General features: G+C 41.6%; 1 protein-coding gene across 1 annotated transcript in view; it reads left to right on the forward strand.

Moving 5' to 3' along the window:
- Positions 1–2,447: 2,447 nt before the first annotated feature.
- LOC126094966 (odorant receptor Or2-like) overlaps positions 2,448–15,882 on the forward strand; it is a 210,509-nt gene continuing 197,074 nt past the window's right edge. Inside the window, exons 1-2 of the mRNA XM_049909620.1 lie at positions 2,448–2,477; positions 10,141–10,296. Of these exons, the coding sequence (XP_049765577.1) occupies positions 2,448–2,477; positions 10,141–10,296 (186 nt within the window). The remainder of the gene's footprint in view (positions 2,478–10,140; positions 10,297–15,882) is intronic.

The raw sequence follows: 15,882 nt of genomic DNA on the forward strand, positions 1-15,882 counted from the left end.
GTTTTAACCATTTGTTGTTGTTGTTGTGATCTTCAGTCCTGATACTCGTTTGATGCAGCTCTCCATGCTACTCTATCCTGTGCAAGCTTCTTCATCTCCCAGTACGTACTGCAGCCTACATCCTTCTAAATCTGCTTAGTGTATTCATCTCTTGGTCTCCCTCTACAATTTTTACCCTCCACGCTGCCCTCTAGAACATGTCCTACCAACCGATCCCTTCTTCTAGTCAAGTTGTGCCACAAACTCCTCTTCTCCCCAATCCTATTCAATACCTGCTCATTAGTTATGTGATCTACCCATCTAACCTTCAGCATTCTTCTGTAGCACCACATTTCGAAAGCTTCTATTCTCGTCTGTTTATCGTCCATGTTTCACTTCCATACATGACTACACTTCATACAAATACTTTCGGGAACGACTTCCTGACACTTAAATCTATACTCGATGTTAACAAATTTCGCTTCTTCAGAAATGCTTTCCTTTCCATTGCCAGTCTACATTTTATATCCTCTCTACTTCGACCATCATCAGTTATTTTGCTCCCCCAACAGCAAAACTCTTTTCCTACTTGAAGTGTCTCATTTCCTATTCTAATTAACTAAGCATCACCCGAATTAATTCTACTACATTCCATTATCCTCGTTTTGCTTTTCTTGATGTTCATCTTATACCCTCCTTTCAAGACACTGTCCATTCCGTTCAACTGCTCTTCCAAGTCCTTTGCTGTCTCTGACAGAATTACAATGTCATCGGCGAACCTCAAAGTTTTTATTTCTTCTCCATGGATTTTAATACCTACTCCGAACTTTGTTTCCTTTACTGCTTGTTCAATATACAGATTGAATAACATAGCATAGAGGTTACAACCCTGCCTCACTCCTTTCACAACCACTGCTTCCCTTTCATGTCCATCGACTCTTATAACTGCCATCTGGTTTCTGTACAAATTGTAAATAGCCTTTCGCTCCCTGTATTTTACCCCTGCCACCTTCAGAATTTGAAAGAGAGGATTCCAGTCAACATTGTCAAAAGCTTTCTCTAAGTATACAAATGCTAGAAACGTAGGTTTGCCTTTTCTTAATCTAGCTTCTAAGGTAAGTCATAGGGTCAGTATTGCCTCACGTGTTCCCATATTTCTACGGAATCCAAACTGATCTTCCCCGACGTCGGCTTGTACCAGTTTTTCCATTCGTGTGTAAAGAATTCGCGTTATTATTTTGCAGCCGTGACTTATTAAACTGATAGTTCGGTAATTTTCACATCTGTCAACGCCTGCTTTCTTTGGGATTGGAATTATTATATTCTTCTTGAAGTCTGAGGGTATTTCGACTGTCTCATACATTTTGCTCACCAGATGGTAGAGTTTTGTCAGGACTGGCTCTCCCAAGGCTGTTAGTAGTTCTAATGGAAAGTTGTCTACTGCCCGGGCCTTGTTTCGACTTAGGTCTTTCAGTGCTCTGTCAAACTCTTCACGCAGTATCATATCTCCCATTTCATCTTCATCTACATCCTCTTCCCTTTCTATAACATTGCCCTCACGTACATCGCCCTTGTATAGACCCTCTATATACTCCTTCCACCTTTCTGCTTTCCCTTCTTTGCTTAGAACTGGGCTTCCATCTGAGCTCTTGATATTCATACAAGTGGTTCTCTTTTCTGCAAAGGTCTCTTTAATTTTCGTGTAGGCAGTATCTATCTTACCCCTAGTGAGATAAGCCTCTACATACTTACATTTGTCCTCTAACCCTGCCTTCTTAGCCATTTTGCACTTCCTGTCGATCTCGTTTTTGAGACGTTTGTATTTCTTTTTGCCTGCTTCATTAACTGCATTTTTATATTTCCTCCTTTCATCAATTAGATTCAATATCTCTTCTGTGACCCAAGGATTTCTACTAGCCCTCGTCTTTTTACCTACTTGATCCTCCGCTGCCTTCACTCCTTCATCCCTCAAAGCTACTCACTCTTGTTCTACTGTAGTTCTTTCCCCCATTCTTGTCAATTGTTCCCTTATGATCTCTCTGAAACTCTGTACAACCTCTGGTTTAATCAGTTTATCCAGTTCCCATTTCCTAAAAATTCCCACCTTTCTGCAGTTTCTTCAGTTGTAATCTACAGTTCATAACCAGTAGATTGTAGTCAGAGTTTACATCTGCCCCTGGAAATGTCTTCCAATTTAAAACCTGGCTCCTAAATCTCTGTGTTACCTTTATAATCTATCTGAAACCTGTCAGTATCTCCAGGCTTCTTCCATGTATACAACCTTTTAAGTTTCACTCTATGTGTTAGGCAAACGTGCCTGACTTTCAACCCCCCTCTTCCTCCAGCCTCCCCAGCCCGGTGCGCCTTTACTTTCCCACCTGCTCGTAATCCCATTGGTGATTGCGTCACGACTGTCTCTGGGAGATCTGTTCATCCTGCCTTCAGACATAGAGTGGAAATGATCCACCATGGCTCAACTACAACTCGAGCACGCAAACGTGCGTTGCAGCCGTTAGCAACATGTCCACTGAAGTTAAGAATCTCAGCATAAAAAGTCCCACCTGAGTAACATGGAAGCAGCCCAGTGCTGGACGCCTCTCGAGCTTTCAATTTGCGGTCTCAGTTTTTGAACCTTAATATGAACAAATAATCGTAGCCAGAGCTATAAACATAAATTTTCTAAAAAATAATCCTGAGGTGCCAAAATTCAGACATGTACTTTCTACTCAATAGTTTCACTGGTTTAACATGGACCAACTAACCATAGAGCAATCATTCCTATGTTTATCGATATATGCGCAAGCAAATCTCCAACTAGAGTAACTAACACTGATCATGTCACTGCACCTGCTTTGTCAGCTCACGAAGTAGTTTTATGACTTAATCACTGCAAGTTAAAAGAAGAAATCGTAAGTGGCAGCTGTTAGAGATTATAAGCCTATGAATATGTTTGAGCTTACAAGTGATGCATATAACGAGTTTTGGCAGGCAAAAGGAGGCATTAACATCCAAATCAATAGTGAAGTAACTAATTTCACTGAGAGACTCCATATTTTATTCGGTGAACACTCTCCTTAACCAACTTACAACTATCAGAGACAAAGCACACAGGACATATAAATGCTAATATCTTGCTATCATCATTTCGCTACCTGTAGCTATGTAATCGAATTAGTCAGCCCGTGAGAAATGCAAATCACAGGTATGATCGCTTCTTAGCTTGAGACTTTCACGTGCCCGTCATCTTGTGGTACAGGCAGACCCAAATCTACACGTGATGTTCTAATTTATATTGAGGATCTGAATCAGAACTTCGCCACGCCGACATCTTTACTTGACCAATGCATAAGGCTGCAAACCACGAATTCCTTCAAGAATCGATGGTTGGTACAAACCAATTTTTTACTGCAGCCGGTAAGCTTTAACATGATTAGGAAATTAATTGCACGAATTCGTACAGTAGCTAGAGAACACGCCAATATAACAGTGCAAATGATCAGTTTCCTCGTAATCGAGAATGAGCGTCTCATGCCCTTTTTCTCTGTGGACATTCTTTTCTTGTAGTGTTTTCTGCTGTTTGTATTCTTATTCTTTTCTGTTATGTTCCTAGCATTCCTCCAGTTGTATTTATACCTTGATTTAATCTCTTTATTCTTTCATCTCCTGAGTCCGACATTGTAAATTATCTGTACGCCGTCCTGCAACCATTTCCTTCTCAAGGGTTTTTACGTTGAAAAGTATACAATATGTACTCCCATTTTTATTTCTGAGTTCAAATGACGTAAGACGACACGTAAAGTGAGAGGCATTTATCACTGGTCATAAGCTACACATACATCGCGTACATGATGAAAGGGCATATCACTACAAATTTCTGTCTGGGTTTTCACCGTCTCAACATTTCAGAAGTGATCTGAACCCTGTAATTGATATTTTATGGAATGGTAATTTTTCCTTTGATATTAACGACCTTATGATATTTTAGCCTTGACTTTTATATTTTCTATCCTTACAGTTGCTAAGGAAATATTAAAGGGAAGGACATTTGCCCCAGGTCCTCGAAGGGCCTGCGGATCACTCGTGACCGAAAAACAAAACTTAAATGGAATGGAGCAATAGAAAGGAAAAAGAAACCGACAGCCTTCGATGTATATTGACAATTGCGCTTAATAAACGGAAGTGCCAAAGAAACTGGTATAGGCATGCGTATTCAAATACAGAGATATGTAAACAGGTAGAATACGGCACTGCGGTCAGCAACGGCGCAGTTGTTAGATCGGTTATTGCTGTTACAATGGCAGGTTATCAAGAGTTAAGTGAGCTTGAACGTGGTGTCATAGTCGGCGAACGAGCGATGAGACTCAGCATCTCCGAGGTTGCGATGAAGTGGGGATTTTCTCATACGACAATTTCACGGGAGCACAGTGAATATCAGGAATCCGGTAAAACATCAAATCTCTGACATCGCTGCGGCCGGAAAAAGATCCTGCAAGAACGGGACCAACGACGACTGAAGATAATCGTTCAAATTGACAGAAGTGTAACCCTTCTGCAAACTGCTGTAATTTTCAAAGCTGGGCCATCAGCATGTGTCAGCGTAGGAACGATTCAATGAAACATCATCAATATGGGCTTTCGGAGCCAGATCCACTCGTGTACCCTTGACGACAGCACGACACAGAGCTTTACGCCTCGCCTGGGCCGTTGATGACTGGAAACGTGTTACCTGGTCGGACGAGTCGCATTTCAGTGCAATGAGCAGATGAGCATGAACGGGTATGGTGACAACTTCATGAATCCATGGATCCTGCTTGTCAGCAGCGGACTGTTCACTTTGTGGAGTCTCTGTAATGGTTTGAGACGTGTGCTGTTGGAATGATATGGGACAAGTCTAGATGCGACTCAGACAGGTGATACGTACGTAAACATCCTGTCTGACCACCTGTAACCATTCATGTCCATTATACATTCCGGAGGACTTAGGTAATTTCAGAAGGGCAATGCGACACCCCACACATCCAGAATTGCCTCAATTTCGCTCCTCTGAGTTTAAACACTCCCCTGACATGAACATTATTCAGCATATATGGGATGCATTTCAACGTGCTGTTCAGAAGAGCTCTTCACCTTCTCGTACTCCTACGTATTTATGGGTAGCCCTGCAAGATTCATGGTGTCAATTTCCTCCAGCACTACTTTAGACATTGGTTCAAATGGCTCTGAGCACTATGGGACTTAGCTTCTGAGGTCATCAGTCCCCTAGAACTTAGAACTACTTAAACCTAACTAACCTAAGGACATCACACACATCCATGCCCGAGGCAGGATTCGAACCTGCAACAGTAGCGGTCACGCGGTTCCAGACTGCAGCGCCTAGAACCGCTCGGCCACACCTACTTCAGACATTATTGGAGTCCATGCCACGTCCTGTTATGGCACTTTTGCCTGCTCGCGGGGGCCCTAAACGATATTAGGTAAGTGTACCACTTTCTTTGGCTGTTCAGTGTAAGTTGAATGTTAGAATTCCGCCCAGAACAAGCCCTTCGCATACGAAAAAGGAAATATGTTTCGTTAAGACATTGTCAGTGAGTAAGACTGCTTACGGGTACACGGCAGGCACGTTTTCCCGTCAGATCACCACACCTCCGTAGAAGGGAAAGGGAGATGTATGGGACTCGCTAAGCTATAGTCGTCTGCCCAAGAAGAAAACATGACTTAACGACGCCACAATAAATTTTTGTCAGTAAATGTTGTAGGGATGAGTGAGAAGAACTGCGTGATTGGATGGTAAAAGTGACACCAATCAAGAGAATGCCACCTGCCGCTTACGTTGCTGTCTGTGTGTGACACCTGAATCACAAGCTGTCATTAGTGTGCTGATGACTCTGCTTGTGTTCTCCCAGATGGATGAGCTGCGTTTTCCTCCGAAGTCGCCTTCTCTGATCGCTCCTACCGCGCATCGTGCCATAATAAATATGTTTCTTTCTTCGTAACGATTGTGGGCCATCAACTGGTCACAATACGCTGTTTCGCTTTATGGGCTTTAGCTCGAGTATTCAAAGATTTACAAAAGCGAATCAATAAATTACTATCAGGTCGTTAATTGTGCTAAACACAAGAGCAACTTTAGTCCTTCAAGACGCTACTGAAGTTTTTGGAGAATCTTTCCTTTCTTCGAAGAGTTAGAGAATGTACACGTATTTTGGGATCAACTTCCTACGACGGCATAACTTAAAAACGTCTTTGACGGGTGTTGCAGTGTAACTTTTAAGTCACTGAAACTATTTATAAGGGCTCGACTCAAAGAATAACAATAATGAAAGACTAATAAGAAGTCTCAAAACGGAAACTGAATACTACAGCTAATTATACTCTCAGTACCTCGACGCAAAGCACTATAATCAATGGATCATTTAATTCATTAACCGATGCGCTGTTTGAATTATCCGTATCTTTTTCTGCTATGTTAAGATGCTACATTACTTGGTAGGTCACTGTATGTCATCTGTGAATGTGTTCTTTAGTATTACAAACTAATCCCACTACCTTTTCGTGGCTTCTTCGGTAAGGTGTGAAGAATATTTATATGTGAATATACATGTTATCTGGAACTTCAGTGATCTTTAAATAGGCTTTACGTTGTTTCTTTTCTTTTATAGCTATAGCTGTTACATTATGTCGGATCTAGTTTTATTTTCTCCCACTCAACTCATCTGTTTTAATCAGTTATTTCCTGAAGCATGCAAATATTAAGTCATCTTCTGTAGAAACCTCTCACACCTCTTTCCTTCATTAAATACACGTTTAATAAGAAGTAATAAAATTTTAAGATCATGCCCAATGTATCTATGTGTCGTATCATGATATAATTTTGTAGATGCATTCAGCGGCATATTGATAGCAGGAAATGAAAACCTCGTAACACGATTCTGTTAAATTTTACAGCAGAAGCAATAACTGTTTCTTAAAAAATGTTTAAAGTGATAGAGATAATGTTGTTATATGTGGAGTTATATAATAGAGGCGTAGTTATTGACAGATTAGAATAATCCAAGCACTAAAATCTCTCTTTGGTAATGTACTTACTGTTTACTGAAATTATGAGATTTTACAGACGGATGGAGTTACGAGGTTTTCGTTGACTACTATCGATATGTGGATATTGTATGCGAAATTTATTGCGAATAGAGTTAGGAGCACGGAAGTAATGAACGTAAAGTCGTGTTGGAAGCAGTAGTCTTTCAATATTTATGACAAATATCTCCTGAACTGCGGTGGGTAACTGGTTCATGCCTCCACAGCGAATGTTTTCTAGTAATAAGAGGTGTCCGTACGAAGTTTGGTTGAAATCGGTCCAGTGGTTAAGAAGGAGATGGAGAACATACACACCACTACACCCATTTTATAATATGCATGCATTAAGATGAACCTCCTTACATCGACGAAGACGTTATAATACCCAGTTGCTATACAGACTCACCAAAAAATTTATTTTTTGTGACTTTTCATGCTTTCCAGACGGAACGCTTCTCGGGTTTGCCGCCGGATCGTATTGTGTAACTCAGTAAATCATCAGTCGCGCCTTGTAGCAGTGTAAGCAGCAGCTACCACCACCTGATGATGTCTAGCAGTTGCATCGATGAAATGTTGTGCGAGTTGTGTACACAATACGATTCGGCGGCAAACCCGAGAAACGTATTTGCAATTCATTTTTTGTTATGACTAGTAGCGAATCAGACAAAGCATTTTTGAATGAAGGGTGCTCAAGGATTGGCTTTGTGATCCGTGTGCTCTCCCGCGTGCAATAGCACTCGGAGTGGCTGCTGACACTTCATTTTATGTTTCGCATTTTTCAACAATATAGACAAAAACAAAATAATTTTTCAGTGTTATCTATTTCTGGCGCACTGAAGACGTAATCTACATTTTACCTGGTACAATCTGTTGGGACAGACGCAATCAGTTTCACAGATTTTCGCACTCAGGAAGATACATATTCTTGACTCATTTAATTTCATGGTCGAAATTAAGATTTTTCACATAGAAATATTGATTGAAATATTGTAGCAATTTTGTAACCTCATTATAGAGACATGTAAACTATATATGATAACCAATATAGGCACACTACATAGATTTAACATTAAAGGCATTTTTCTTTTGAACGGGAATACCTTGCAGATCGATCAGTTAGAATTTCACATGCAGACTGTCTCTTTCTGCCCGAATAGAATTGTTCCCATACTACCTAAAGTGCCTCGTTCAGTAATTTAATTCCCTTAGCATCACATAATTCGACTACAATCCATTATTCTTGTTTTGCTTTCTTGATGCTGGTCTTAGATCGTCCTTTCAGGACAATATCCATTCCGTTCAACCGTTGTTCCAGCTCCTTTTCTGTCTCCGACAGAGCTGTAATGTCATCGCCAAACCTGAAAGTTTTATCCGGCCAGAGTGGCCGAGCGGCTCAGGGCGCTGCAGTCTGGAACCGCGCGTCCGCTACGGTCGCAGGTTCGAATCCTGCCTCGGGCATGGATGTGTGTGATGTCCTTAGGTTAGTTAGGTTTAAGTAGTTCTAAGTTATACGGGACTGATGATCTCATAAGTCCCATAGTGCTCAGAGCCATTTGAACCATAAGATAAGTCACAGGGTCACTGTTGCATGGACTGTTCCTAAATTTTTCTGGAATACGAACTGATCTTCCCCCGAGGTCAACAACCAGTTTTTCTACACTTCTGTACAGAATTCGTGTTAGTATTTTGCTGACATTGCGGCAGTTTTCACAAGTTTGAGCAACTGCTTTACTTGAAATTGGATTTTTTATCTTCTTCTTAAAGACTGAGGGTATTTCTTGCACACTAGATGGAAGAGTTTTGTCACGGCTGACTGCCCTCCAAGGATAGCAGTAGTTCTGACGGAACGACAATTTTCTGCTACTCGCAACAACTGCTTTGTATGAAATGTGGTAAAAGAACGATGTACCAAGGAAAATGAGATGAAATAGAGGCTGTAAAGAAAAGCTGTTGATATTTTTAAAAGTATCGGCAATCCGATATATCGATATTTAAAAAATATCATTATCACTTTTCGATATATTGGAAAAGAGTAAAGATATGTCGACGAAAAAATATCAGCCTACTGGCCTATAGAAATGTGGGCTCCACATTATAAATATACTGAGGATTTTACTGGTATATTTAAGTGTTGATTTATTGTTAGATATGCTATACATCAACAAGCTGGCTCCTGCCTATCCCCCTTAGAGCAAGAATTGAAAGGAAATTGACGCACGTTTTCGCTTGGCGATAACACCCTGCTTAAAATGGTAACTGCGCGTAAGTCGGACAGTAAGAGGTGTGCGATGAATCCATCGTTCGGTTTCGACGCATATTATATTTGTCTGGAACACTTCGTGCTGACTTCCCTGTTTTTTGCATTTTGCAAACGCCAGGGACTGGCAGTTCTAGTGTCCAAATTGTATGGTAAAGTTAAATGTTGCAGTTCCTGCTGGTAGCGCCGATTGCCGGTTGCGTCAGCATTTCCCCTCACATGTCCCTGCCCACCGCAAAAATCAGTCTTGTCATTTGCATTAAGGTCATCTTTTTCACCCGTTGTTTTTGAAGAATGCCGATGTGAAGTAATAGTACACTAGTTGCGTTAAAAACGGTTTTTTAATGCAATTCCTCCACATCGGAAATATTTTTACTTCATCCACACCGGCACCCACCTCTCCCCACCCCCCTTCCCAGTGCAATCGTACTTCTCCCTTGTGCCACCTACACTTTCTTGACAGTCAGGGAGAAAGACTGGACGTGATGGAAGCTAGAAAAGTAGTAAGACACCTTCACAAAGTGAAAATAAAATTATTTTCCATTGCAATTTCAAAAGAACAATTCAAATATTTACCGAAATTTACGCAAAAATGATAATATAAAATAAAAATATCTGCACTGGATACTGCTGTTTCGATATCGATATGTTGGGGAAAATTTATTGCCTATACACATCGACATGTTTGAAAAAATATCGATAGCTTATTGAGAGCCCTGCTATAAAGAGAATTTAATGAAGGTCAGAGGAGTAAGAGATTTCACTCGGAACTTCCTCTTCCGCTGGTACTGTCGTTGTCAGACCACTGCTGTGACGTCACGCTGTTGCAGAGCGCGCGCCTGGCGCGGTCGGCCTACTCGTGCGGGTGGCCGGGCGCCCCGCAGCCGCTGCGACGCGCCGTGCTGATCGTCATGTGCCGCACGCAGCGGCCGCTCTCGCTCACGGCCGGCAAGTTCTACACCATCTCCAGGACCACCTTCGTCAGGGTAAGTCAGCGCGCCCTCCAGCGGAACCAACGCGTTTCAGCGTTCAAGTGTGAACTCCTCACCTGCCAGGCGGTAATGTGCAGGCTTCAGGTTTTCAGACACCAGTGCCAGTTACAAACTTCCGTTGGCCATCTTAGATCCATACTAACACTATAAATGCGAAAGTAACTTTGTCCGTTAAGCTTTCACGACTAAACCGCAGATCCTATTCTGATAAAATTTGGTAAGGCGATAGCTTGAAAGCTGAGGAATAGCAAATGCTATTTTACAAAGTACCATCTTGTTGTGTACGTAGTTCCGCGTAGTCAGCGCGTACACAACATTCCCACTAGAGCGCGCCCCGCTAAGCACAACAGCGCAGGCGCAGCGCTCGTCCGTCTCCGCACTACGAGACGGCGCTGCCATAGAGACGGACCAAATTCTGCTTCCGCCGATCCGCGTATTAATATGTAACGCAGCCAATGACATTGCTGCTAACGTAGAACCTTTTATCCTCGCGTATCACACTCGCGCAGTGATACCTGAACGCTCGAGGTATTATAACGAGTGTACAGACCTCCGATTAGTCAGTTTGCACCAGTCTCTGCACCAGTCTGCAGTCCAGTTTCAGTCTGTGCCTACTAAGATTATCATATTCCTGTACATAGCCTTAAAGAGAAACGTATAGACACTTTGTCAAGTATCAGAGATATGTGAGAATAAGATTAACGTACCAAGACCAAAGGAACTTCAGATTGTCAATTGTAAATAGCATCCAGAACCAAGTTAAGCTATTTTTATGCTTGTTATTATTTTAATAAATGTGTGTGGAAATTAATCAAGTTCTGTTTAAAGTTGGTCACCGTCAATCTGCTACTCCAAGCGTGCAAGTGGCATTTCTATTGTCTGACCTAACGGCAGAAGATAAACACGCCGCGATAAGACCACGAGACATATTGCTGACACTCGCCTAATTCGTTAGAGCGACAAGTCAAATAATCTGATGGTGTGTGTACCGAAGGTCTTACAGTACGCACACCACACATCTTTTTGAGTATTATTAACTTTTTTTAAATATACCACACATGAGTGACATGCAGACGATGCTCACGAGATGGTGGGCGATTCCTATACAGATTATTCCGTGACAGTGCCCAATGTCACTATGCACGTGGTTTTCAACATTGAGTTCCTATAGCACCTGACATAGCTGGAGAGTTTTGGTGGAGGTACAACAACAAAATAGCGTTGTAAGCCGGAGAACCCTATTTAAAATTATTGCTAAAAGCTTCCCAAAAGTAAGTCTGGTTCAGCTCGTGGTTCTAAGAGATCGCAAGCTGCAAAAGTTACTCTAATGCAACAAACCTCAGAACAATCTCATGTCAGCCGTTACTTGGATGCAAAACGTCAGGCGGCCTTAAGAGCTACAGAGCATTTTAGACGGCGGGAGTCAGGCGTCTTCTATAGCTTCCGAGGCGCTTGAAAACTCCCAGCGATGGCGTCATTTAAAGGCTGTACGACAAACAGAGTCATACCTTTACATGTGCAACGTGGGAGGCTTTTGGTGAGGCAGCATTTCATTATGATCTATTAACTATGTTAATCATAAATTAATCATGATAGGGGCAGGGATCAAATAATCTAAATACCATAAGGCATTAAAATGTAAGGGAGGAACTGTTGGTATGTGTTGCTCTGATGGCAAAATCTCACATCCGGTACTAGGTCAGCCAGGGAACACCCATAAACTCTACTTCAGCACGTATGTAATGAACCGAGGTATTTTTTAAATATAATGCGTACTTTCAGATTCGACATACAGCAAAATAGTAGAAACACATTCACCGGCGCTGCATACGTTTTTGGAACATACGTCTCTACACAACTTTACGCATAGACATCTTGTAAATTCTCTTGCTTACTACCTCACCATCACTCATACCAAAACTTCTGATATGGAAGCGAAGCAGCGGATAAGGGCTAGTTATATGATAAAGCAACACGTTACGATATAAGCCTCATTTTCTGGCTACAACTGCAATACAAGAAACATTTAGAAAAAAGTTCCTCTCAACACTGATTTTGTTCTTTATTGTCTTGCCATCTGCTGTGACCATCCGGCGAAGAAGGAGCAATGTTGCTCTCAAGCAACATCTTTCAAGTTTCGCTTTTGGATGGGCAATGAGGCTTGCAAGCAACGTTTAAGCTCCCATATACAGCTATATTCTGTTGTCTCTGGAAGGTGTGCTCCTCTATTAGACACCGTGTACGTTTACGTGAGCATTAGTTACCAATGCAGCAGTTCCTTCCGATTTGTGGCGCTGTATTTTCTTGTGCTACGCAAATTGCTTATAAACTGAAAGACGAAGTCTTGAGGAGTGAGATATTACAAGTATGTTAGCGAACTCTTACCTATGACACTGCAAATGGTCAGATATTTTCTGGGAAGAGGATGTCCGGCTTTGGCTATTGGATGGACAACAAACCCGAAAGTAGAAGAAAACAGCGGCTCTTCTGACAGTGAATGTCGTAAGACATGAAACGTTTGGTCACTGCTCACAGTAAGGGCCAAGAAGGAAGATGGACGCATTGCCCTCGTTGGAATTTCACTGTAAATCGCAGAAAACGTGCAGTTTTTCTGTGCTTTGTACCAAAAAGAAACTTTTCAGACTTTTCACATCAAATAATGCAAAACTCAATTTTTTTATGCACTTGAACAACATTGTGTTATCCATTGTTGTAGCACCCATACGTCGTTTGAAGGTAACGATACTTTATCGCAACTTGCTGGATACTGAGAAAAATGTATGTGAAATTGTTCACATGATCATTTACATCTCTTCACAGTGTTTCTCTGTGTGCCAAATAAAGAGTTAATAGATCTTTCATCGGTTTACTGGTCATTTTTGTCATAAAATCAGTCACTTTGTTCATATCAAATGGCTCTCTTCTTCTGGTGTATTTCGATATATCCATTGCTATGGCTCCTTGGATCTCGTTACTCACTGCTTATAAGCTTACAAAGGACCCTTAAAATACGTCGTCACAATCGAATGTACAGCTCACCACAACAAGACAGCCATTTTCTATGAAAAAATGTTATGTAAGTAGAAGACCAATAAACGATCATTTTTAGTTATCCTATTCATTCTAGAAAGGAAGGCCACAGCACTTGCTGAGACTGCAAGGAAAAATCTTCAGTATGTGTATGTGATTTTGCTAAATGGTTTTTGTATTGTCATTGTAGCCTGAAGATGAGGCTGGTACCTCGAAAAGTTTTCTTGTGTTATGTAATTTTAGTAACTCAACAACAATACTAGACTGGTAGAGGTCTCTGAAAAACTTTTTTCATATTCATAAAACTGTCACTGTCGATTAAATATCAGCATACCTTTCAAATTGCAAAAGATTTCGGTGTGTAGGCTTCAACAAACCGAGTCAGTTAACATAAAATTTTTCTCGGTACACCGACAAATAACTACCAATGAACAAAATCCACGTTTCAGGCATTGGAGTTCCTACAGGTTTAGTTTGTTGTCCAAATCTCATTATATTTCATCACGCCCTCTACTGTCTACGACGTTACGTCACACACTCCGGGAAACCTTGGACGTGTTTGGTCTGTTGTGGTGAAGAGTTTTAAAAGATTCCTACTCAAATGTGTGTTTTTAGCTGCCTCATTCTAACTTCCTCAACATTTTTACTACTCCCCCCCCCCCCTCCCCTCCCAAATTGGCATGCGAACATATTCGCGCTCTTTTTAACGTGCAACTCCGATCTTACTTACACAAACTCTCTTAACTGTAACTCGCTCACATACAGTAGTTCATCGCTGCGAGTCACCCATACACATCAACTTCCACTTGTCCATTCTCCCTCATTCTTTCAGCCCAACTCATTGTCATTATCACTTTGCGTTCCTCTAATTATCACTGAAGAAGACACCCTCATTCTGCCAACGGCCTTGCCAAGAGCGTGCAGGAGCAGACAGAGGTTTAGGGTCCTCACTTGTCCCTCAGGCATGAGAACTGCCCCGAAAAGCGGGAGAATCATCAATGATCAACGGCATGAGCATGCAGAAGAGAATGGAAGTCACTGAATTAAAAACGTACAATGTGTATCCACGGGGTATTCGGCCTGTAACTGAAAAAGTTTCATGATGATTTCTCCCTAGGCAAAAGATTTTGGACGATCTCCATTCGGATCTCCGGGAGAGGGCTGCCAATGGGAAGCTGACCTTGGGGGAAAGACTGAATAACTAGCGAAAGCATAACGTTGTACGAGTCGGGGCCTGGAATGTCAGATGTTCGAATACGGTAGGGACGCTAGAAAATCTGAAAAGGGAAATGCCAAGGCTCAGTCCACAAAGGGGAGGAGGAAGGGGGGGGGGGGAGTGAAGAAAATGCAAACGGGACGAGGAATTCTGTTCAGATAAGTATAGCATAATATCAAAAGCAGCAGAAAATGCTGTAACGGGAGCAGGATTTGTTGTGAACAGGAAGGCACAGCAGAGAATCAGTTACTGTGAACAGTTCAGTGCTAAGGTTATTCTCATCAGAATGAACAGCAAACCAATACCAACAACTATAGATCAGCTATATATGTTGACGTCGCAAGCAGAGGATGAAGAGAAAGAGAGAATATATGAGGATACTCAACGGATAACAGTACGTAAAGAGAGATGAAAATCTAATAGTGATGGGGAATTGGTATGCGGGTGTAGGGGAAGGAGCAGAAAAAACGATTACGGGAGAATATGGGCTTGGTCCTAGGAATGAAGAAGGAAAAGGACTAATTGAGATCTGCAATAAATAGTAATAAAAGACACTCTGCTCAAGAATCACAAGAGGAGGAGGTATACTCCGGAAGGGCTGGCAGATACTGGAACATTTCAGTTAGATTACATCATCATCAGGCACAGATTCCGAAATCAGATACTGGATTGTAAGGCATACCCAGGAGAAGATGTAGACTGGTCACAATTTAGTAGTGATGAAGAGTGGGCTGAAGGTTAAGAGACTAGTCAGGAAGAATTCATGTGCAAAAAAATAGGATACGGAGGTACTAAGCAATGAAGGGATACCCTTGATGCTCTCTGAGACTATACAAACTGCGATAAAGAATAGCTTAGTAGGCAGTTCAGTTGAAGAGGAATCGACATGTCTAAAAAGAGCAAACACAGAAGTCGTAAGGTAAAATATAGGTACAAAGAAGGTAACTGCGGAGAAACCATGGGTAACGACACAAATACTTCAGTTGATAGACTAAAGAAGAAAATACAAAAACGTTCAGAGAAATTCAGCAATACAGAAATACAAATCACTTAGGAATGAAAGAAATGAGGAGGGCATGGATGCTAAGGCGAAATGGCTGCATGAAAAATGTGGAATCAAAAAAGGTATGATTATCGGAAGGACACTCAGTGTACAGAAAAGTCAAAACAACCTTCGGTGACATTTAAAGCAAGGGTAGTAACATTACGAGTGCAACGGGAATCCCATCGTTAAATGCAGAGGAGAGAGCTGATAGGTGGAAAGAGTACATTGAAGGCCTCTGTGAGGAGGAAGACTTGTCTGATGTATAGAAGAAGAAACAGGAGTTGATATA

The sequence above is a fragment of the Schistocerca cancellata genome, chromosome 8, assembly GCF_023864275.1.
Source record: "Schistocerca cancellata isolate TAMUIC-IGC-003103 chromosome 8, iqSchCanc2.1, whole genome shotgun sequence".
Lineage (NCBI taxonomy): Eukaryota > Metazoa > Arthropoda > Insecta > Orthoptera > Acrididae > Schistocerca > Schistocerca cancellata.